At 35.6% G+C, this 8761-nt stretch overlaps 1 protein-coding gene across 1 annotated transcript in view; it reads left to right on the top strand.

Annotated features, from left to right (window-relative positions):
- The window catches only part of RUNDC3B (RUN domain containing 3B), a 54667-nt gene extending 47988 nt beyond the window's left edge, over window positions 1-6679 (top strand). Inside the window, exons 9-11 of the mRNA XM_059818599.1 lie at window positions 3420-3566; window positions 3934-4049; window positions 6514-6679. Coding sequence (XP_059674582.1) covers window positions 3420-3566; window positions 3934-4049; window positions 6514-6659 — 409 coding nt within the window. The 3' untranslated portion in view covers window positions 6660-6679. The remainder of the gene's footprint in view (window positions 1-3419; window positions 3567-3933; window positions 4050-6513) is intronic.
- The last annotated feature ends 2082 nt before the right edge of the window (window positions 6680-8761 follow it).

Raw genomic sequence — 8761 nt, forward strand, 5'->3', positions numbered from 1 at the left:
GAAGCAATAGAATAGAATCTGTTTGCACATAGGCCATTCCAGTTCAGTGTGTTTTACTACAGAGCAGTGTTTTATATAGAAGCTTATAGATTACATTACATTATTTTTATGTGAACTTTCGGTAACACTTTTGAAATATTTCCCAGTCAAGGCCCAAAGAGTTCAGTAGTTCCTTTTTTTATGTGTGTGTAAGTAACAGAAAATACTAATTTTACATTTTATTCTTGAATATTTTGTGAAACTTGTAAATTTCACAAATATCCCTATTTGCCATTTGTACCTCTCCACCAATTCTTCATTTCTTATTTTTGCTCTATGAAGACTTTATTCTATTTTTTTCCTCTGAAAGCTTTTTTTATGCCAAACTTCTTTTGCTATACTAGCAGATAAATAAGTTTTAATAGTAATATTGTTCTTTTGGTTAAACAGCTTGACAGTAAACATATAGAGGAAAGCTCATAATCATCATTGCATTCATTGTGATCATTGAGAAAAGTCCTACTTGAAACCCTGCAGTATTGCAGCCCTGAGATGGCCAGCACTAGTTACAATGTTTGCATTCTGAGGAACAAGAGTGCTACTGTAGAAACTCAATCTGCCTTGGATAAAATAAATTGTTGTCGTCTTTCGAGAGCTCTTAACTTCTAGAAAGAGCTCCTCTTGTCTGACCAAGAGCAGGACAGCACTCAATAATCTTGTGCAGCATTTTTTCACATTGAGTGTTTTGAAATTTGTATGCTTTTTTTCATTAAAACTTGATCATATTTCCTTCTTTTTTAACTCCATTCTATAGTAAACACTTTTGTCTCCATTCCTTTTCCTGGTTTTGAATGTTTGTGCAGGACTATTTTTGCCTCACGGTGATTAAGAGTTTGAGGATGATGTATGCCGTGTAGACATGGCGCTTAGGGACATGGTTTAGTGGTGGACTTGGCAGTGTTAGGCTTATGGTTGGACTTGATGATCTTAAGGTCTTTTCCAACCTAAATGATGCTATGATTCTATGCAGTTTAATACTGTGACTCTTAAAATAAGTCTGGTTAATATGCATAAATTGATACTGTCTTTGTTTATCCTGAGAGAATTGCTGTTTGCAAGCAGTGCCTTTAATAAGTCTTTGCTGCAGTGGAATCTCATGATGCTTTAAAAATGGCTGCAAAAGAGCAAACAGCTAAATAATCTACAAGGGTGAAAAAATAGGTCGTAACTACCAGCACCTACTGTGGATATTTTGTCTAACTTCCTATTGTCTATACTACTATTTTACATATATACTGTGTTTGGATTAATTTTTATATGTTCAAAGTTATTTTTACATATTTTTAAAGATTCAAAATAAAAGCATAAAAGTTTTAAGAGGGCAATAGTTACTTCTGTATCCTACTTTGATGCCTGGTTTTCGTCCTGAGCATGGTGGAGTGGTTTAAGTAGTAATCTACTGGAACTGTCTTTAAATGTTGTTATGCTAAAATCCCTGGGAGCAGTTTGGTTAGGCTTTGTTTCAGAATGTCTTTGTCCACACAAAGGGTGAAATTTCAGGTTACTATAGCATAAAATTTGTGGGAAAAGCCTCAATATAGAAACCTATGTAAAATGCCAAAATTCCACTATTAGCAACTTGTCTGTAGATGTGTGGTTTTGTAGTCTTTGCTCAGCATGTTTATTTAATAATAACACTGCTGCTGAGTTGTGTGGTGTTAACATACAGGAGTTGTCCAAATGGGAGTTTACACGTACATGTTACGTGTGTAAATTTGCATTTAGTTACTGTGTGCATAGTCGCTAATACAAACTGTGTCCTGTTAGAAAATTTCTATGAAAGCATACAAGAAGTCCTTCTGAATAAGGAGGTAATGTAGTGTAACTGGCTAACCTCACAAGAACTTGCTAGGTCAGTGTTTCAGTTTCCTCAAATCAACCAGCCTTTAACAGACCTGTTTAATGCTCGATGTACCCCATGGGATTAGGGGAATTACATGGGAAATGAATGCCATACAAGATATTTGGAATTATTGAGAGCTTTGGGTAATCAAGAGTGGTTATTCCTATAGACCCCTTAGACAGGAGGGTGAGGGGGGAGATCCCTGGGTAGAAAAGTTGATTGTTTACTTGCATGAACACTGGGGAAATTCGCCATCTTGAGAAAAATTTCTTGAAAATAGTTTTGTTGACTGTGGTGCTTCACTACCTTCTCTTGCATGATTGCTGTGCATCTGTCTCCTCTCTCAAACTCGGTTACTGAAAATTCCTTACTGAACTCGCTATTGTCTTACCTTGTTTTGTGGGAACTTTTGGCTCTTTGGGTGGTGTTATATGCCCTTACTGAGGTTCGTGTATAAACAGTTCAGATACCACCAGAATAAAAACAGCATTGTAAAAATAGACCTGTTGACAATGTTATTTGTGAATTCACATAAATGTATGTGTATTGTGAATAGTTATTTAATTTGCTATGTGGTTTGGCATTTCACATAACAACGTAGCATTTGGCTTTGAACTCCTGAGTACATTCACTATGGCGATACGTAACATTAGCTATTTGCTTCAGGACAGAGATAGTCAAACTTATTGTAAAGCAGCATTTTACTATTGCCTAGTATTTCATGGATTGGAGGATTTATGGGTTAACAAGTAATATTACTTTTTTGTTTCTAGAGTTATTCTACAGCAGTGTAAGGGTAGGTTGAAGGTTGCCTTGTACTCTTGGAAAAAGGCTGATCTTGTCTTGGAGCCTGAAGAACTATGTACTTTCCTTATTTTTGTATGACTTCTGGCAGATGATTTCCAATATTAGCATATTAGCTTCTGCGTTTCCAGAAGTTTAGGAAACGGGTCTGCTTCATGGGAATATGGGCAAAACTAATTTGAACATGTAAGGTACTCAGTTAACACATTTTCTGTAATTTAAAAACATAAATTACTAGAAACTCTTAAGGTGGTAGAAAACAGAGTAACTGTGTTAAATTTTAACTGGAAGCATATAATCGAATTAGCATGTCTGTGTTTTAGTTCATTCTGCAAAAGTATTGGGGGGGAGCGGGGTGTGTTGAAACTGCAAAAAAAATTGGGGGAGGGAGGGTAAGGACATCATGTTCCCATAGTTGGTTTGCAAAATAGTTGTCCTGTTGTTTACTATCATGCTGGCAGAAAGAATCTTTAAAATGCAGCTGCTTTTTTATTGCTTTTGCAGAAAGATTCTGATTTCAACCTTTTTCTGTTCCTAAATATGTTTCAATAGGTTTCTAATTTGCTTCCCCTAGGAAAAATTAATAGTTTAAGATGCTTTATGAAAATTGCAATCTGTTGGTCACTCGAAGTAGAACATCAACTTGGTCAGGACTATTTGTCCTGTTTTTTCTTTCTGTACCTTAAGGAATTTCATTTAATAGACTGAGATTTACTGCTCTTTGTATTCACAGGACTGTGCTAAAGAATAATGACTTGAGATCAAGACAAGAATTAACTACTCACCTCACCAATCAGTGGCCTTCCCCAGGAGCTCTAGATGTCAATGCTGTTGCCTTGGACACTCTACTGTATAGAAAGCACAATCAACAATGGGATGAGTAAGCTGAATATTTATTTTGATTCACCTTTAGAGGAACAGGGAAACTCAAAATTATACATTACCCTTAGCATACTCTGAAATGTATCCTATTGAAATTACCTGTTACAATGTACAAGGATCAACTGGCAGAAAAAATCAGTTTCTCTCACTTATGATAAAAATTTCCTTCCTTTGGATTAATTAAAAAAAAAAAATCATTGCTTTAGGAAAAAACAGTGTTTTAGGAAACAAACAAAAAAAAAAAAGAGTGTTTAAGACAAGAAAGATTAACTCCCTAGATTTTTTTAGAAAACTTTTTAAGGAGAATTGAACATATCTAGTTAGATCTTTAAATGTGTTACTATTAAATATTACTTGCTTTGCAGGAAAAGTTTTCAAAGTCTGGACCAACTTTCAGCAGAAATTAGTCTTTCTCAATCCTCTCTGGATCCAGGTCACTCACAGGATGGGAAGCAGGATGGAATGAACTTGTTAAATGAAGGTATAGAGCCAGTCTAGTGGCTTCCTTTTATTTTGTTCTTCATAGCTCTGATCTTCAGTCCCTGGGAGATGAATTTTCAGTGTGAACAAAATATGCACTGAACAGCATATTTTTTCATTGTTATGCAAATTGTTTCAGTTTCCCCAAGGACCATACTTCAAATAAGTTTGGATTTATGAAGATGCCAACCCCCCAATAATTATAAGACTTTGTGCTGTATTTAAAGCTAAGCTTCAAATATGCTGCATATCTTCCTTCTCCATCACAGAACCAGAGACAGCTCAGCTACAAGGAGGATCTTCTGTCATCTTTCTGCTATAACTAACTGAAATCTCTTGAGTTCTTGAAGTTTTCTTTTTTGTTTCTTAAAAGAAAGATTAAAGGCACTGGATTTGCAACTACCGCTGTCATTCTTACATCTTGCATTCAGCATTTATCTGTGGAGATGCAGCCTGACAGTGTTTCTGCTAAAACGGAGAGAGGAACATGATGTGAACCATGCTAGTATATAAATGTAATACACACACACCCCCACACACACCCCTTTCAAAATCTGTATGCTTACCAAAGTTTAGCTGCTCCATCTTGTGGGCAATTGTGAAAAGCAGAAGAACCTTGGAAGACTTCTGAAATAATAGTAGTTTGGGTACAGAACATAAATTGCTATAAAAAATCCTTTTTGTATCTCATCAAACGTTAACTTTAAATGGACTTGACAATAAAGAGGCCTAGTAGTTCATAACTGTAAAATTTCTTGTTTTTAAAATATCTAGGATGTAAAATTTAGATTTTAAAGACTGTACACAGTCTTAAAATCTAAATTATTTCAAGTTAGCTTAGAGAAAGTGAAATAGAATCATCATGGCTATTATGAAGAGAATTCTTGTGCAGATCTACTTTCCAACTGGTTTTTATGCAATATTAATCATTTGAAGTTATGCTTTGTTTTATTGTCTATAATTTAAAGTGTGGCAAAACCACTGATAATAATAGTTTAGGTTTTGATTTCAACACTCTCTCTTTAGAGGTAGCATAACATCTCACTTCTAAATTAGTGAGGTTCATCAGTGCCTAAGCTTTAATATAAACTTGCAAGACACAGTATGTGATCCTGCTGTTAAAAACCTCTTGTCTAATTCTCAGTATGGCAGTTTTAATTAAAAGATTAGAAGTAGTAAACTTTCACATTACTATTAAGCCCAGACATGTAGTCAGATTTTTAGCTTCACACTTGTCGAAATCAAGGGCTGTGCCCAAACAGTGTTACACTGCTCTTTGTGTATTTTATGTCCTCAGATGGAATGTAGTCTTTAAAGGGTAGTTTTTATGGGAATAAAGATTTTTCTAAAAGTGAAGACTTTTTAAAAGAACTAATCTAGTTCATTCTTTAGGGAAACCTATTCAGTCACTTGAAAAAAGCTCAGTGGAATCTAGTGGAAACTATTAATAAGAACCATAAATGAGGCAAGAGAACTACACATCACTTATTTTTTTCATAATGAATCGTTGAGCAGGGCAGAGTTTGGGTTGTTTGGGTTTTTCTTACATCCTTCTCATGAGAATAAAACTTTTCTGTCACGAACAGGAGACGCAATTTTAAGAAATGCAACTTTATAGATGTGACTTTAAAAAATTCTGGTAGACTGGCTTATCAATAAAATCTTGTGCCTGTGACCTTTTTAAGTTCATTTTAATCTCTAGTTCAAGGTGATCTTTTCTGTTCTGCAGGTGAACCAGGAGGATGAAATAGGGTGATGCTGGTAGATCGAATTCTTTATAATATAATTTATTAGCAGAGTTGGCACAAAATAACTTGAATGGATATTCTGAGACAGGAAGACATAAAATAAATAGAGAAATTGTCCAATGCAGTCTTATACATATAGGTATGTTTCATGTTAACTGTCAGGTGTATTTGGATGACAGGGCAGATACTTGCACTGCCACTCCTGCACTGTAGGGCTTTTTCCAGTGGTCGGAGCCTAATGTACTTCCAATTACCAAGGTTTAAAAAACAAACCATGTTTATTTTTAAAGAAATATATCCTGACTCCAGTTAATTCTACTCCTTTCTGAGAGATTTAAAATCAGATCTCTGGTACTGACGTTGTATTAGTAACGTCACCTTCCATTTATAGATAAGGTACTCGTCTAAAACCAGTGCTTGAATTAGTAACTTCAGTTCTCCGTGTAGTCAGTGGAGCCTCCGAATCTCCTTTTGAAGGAGACTGACTACAGCCCAGCCTGTAACGCATGGCTAGGGATCTCTTTACCACCTGGACAGGAAAGGTATGGCATAAATTGCATGTCTTTCTAATCGCATTTATTAAGTATGCATGTGCTGAAGCAGTAATCTGTAACTCATAATAGTGCAGATGAAAGTTTTTTCTATTCCCTCAGTTTTTGTGGTCAGGTCATCCTATGCTGTAAAAATTATTAGCTTAATTCTTGTTTTTCTTAACAGGGAAGGAAGACACTCCATCGTTGCTTGGTCTTTGTGGCTCTCTCACATCAGTAGCAAGCTACAAATCTCTCACAAGTCTGAAATCAAGTGAATATCTTGCAAGTCCCACAACAGAGATGACAAGTCCAGGCTTAACACCATCTTGAGATACACAAAAGAAGGAAGAGCTTTGCGTTGTATGCATTTGGTTTATGTTCCATAAAATGACTTTCAGTGAAGACTGCTAGTTCCAAGTTAAAAAATAAGCTGCTTTATTTTTTCTTTTCATGGTTACCTGTTTAATTCGCATATTCTGTCAGTTTTCATTCAAACTTTTTTTTCCCCCCAGAGGACTTTTAAGGTATTCTGTTTTAGTCTTGAATTATTTAAAGCTCTTGGTCAGGTACAGGACATATAATCTGATGCTTATGACTGATTTTTAAAATGAAACAGTTGGAAATCAGTCCCCTACTTAACTGCCATGACCTTTGTTTCTCCTTGCAATGGCCTGGCCCTACTCTAGCCACGGTGCTTCTCTGCAGTGCTGTAAATATCTACCAACTCTTGCAGAACAGACAGGGAGTCCTTAACACCAGTCTTTGTAGGCAAATAAGTATTTTACCTAAAAACCCAGCTTTTCATCTGTGTGTTGCGTAGGACCTCAAATAGCATATTTAACCTATCAACAGCTCTTCTCAAGTTGACTCAGTGTTAGATTTTGCATTCCTGCTAGTATCATGGCACTTAGGAGATGTCTGAATCGCACTGAAGAATCACACTGAAACAATCTCACTAATTCTTGAAGTTGCATGTGAATAACAAATGTAAGTTGATCATCTAAATCAAGCATACTTAGCAATTTGTAAATGTTGAGGAAACTCACTGAATGCTTTTGAGTGACCTGAGTTACAGATAATCAAACATTATACAAGAAATTTCTTGGTTTATTGGCCTTACTGGAAAGATGGGGACTAAGGATGGTGGCGTTAGCACCTTGGGAAGCTTGGATTGTGTATTTATGGGCAAGATCCTGAGGAGAGTGAAAAAGGGGAAACAAAGACAAGGTAATGACAGTATTCTCACGTTAAAGATTTTTATCATTCCTGTAGTAGTGCAATAGGTATTTTTCTTAGGTAATACGGCAGAACTTATTTAAGTCAGTTTTCTCAAATTACTTGCCATAGATTTAAATTACTGATGAAAAAAAAAAAAAGGAGACATTTTTTAAATGAAACTAATTTTCCAGATTACCCTACAGTTTCAAAGTTTGCAAATTAATTTTTTAATTGCAAACTATATTCTTAATTCTTTGTAAGATACAATGGATCCTTTATCTATGAATTTTGCTAATCAAGGTAATGCTTATCAGTATGATTAGTAACTTTTTAAACAAAACTTAAATGTATGTAAGTACGTTGTATTTATAAGTGCTAGGGAAAATGCTTTTTTGTGCCAAAGAAGTTTCATAAATTGTTTACATAAGTAGCTGCAATACAAGACAGATTTTTAATTATTGCTTACTCTTAGATGTTAACAGTATGTCACTACACTCTGTACAGTTTTAGTTGATTTGCCTCTTGTAATGGTACCTTGGCACTACTACTACAATCTGCTCATCTTAGGGTGGGCTTGAAAGAAAGAGGATTCATTCTGACCTTTACTAAAAAATACAAGAAATGTTTCACCTTTGTAAGTATGAGGCTACGCATCTCTGGAACGCAACGCACTGTTGGATTTAGCTGAAGGAGGTTCAGGATACATGTCCTCAACTCTCTAGTCCGCAGTGCTGGAGGTTACTGCATCCATGGCAGGGTAAACAACTACTGATGCCGTTTTAATGCAGATTTTTAAAGCAGCTTAGCAAAGTCCACCAGATTTTGTCTTTCAAGCCCTCATGTACCTACCCGGTTAATTTCTCTGTAATATACTCTGACCATTAAATCCTTTCATGCACTGTCAGAATGTCCATTACTTCATGTAGCTGGGTTTTTTTGTTATCACATTAAGCACCTGTTCTCTCATGGCAGTTGAGTAACATTATTAAATACTAATTTGTAAACTAGAGATGCATTTTTACTACAAACACAATGAGGGAATCCGGATTCCACAAGCTAACATTCTTTGTCAGGTGCAGTGATTTAATCAGTCATGTTTGCTGTTAAACACTTCTCCCACTACGTCAGTATTTTGGAGGGGTCTGTAATCATGATCTTCAGTCATGTTCGCTGATGGCTCTTTTCTTCGAGCTACTGGTGTGAAATTCATGTGT

Source organism: Gavia stellata, chromosome 6 (assembly GCF_030936135.1).
Source record: "Gavia stellata isolate bGavSte3 chromosome 6, bGavSte3.hap2, whole genome shotgun sequence".
Taxonomy (NCBI): Eukaryota; Metazoa; Chordata; class Aves; order Gaviiformes; family Gaviidae; genus Gavia; species Gavia stellata.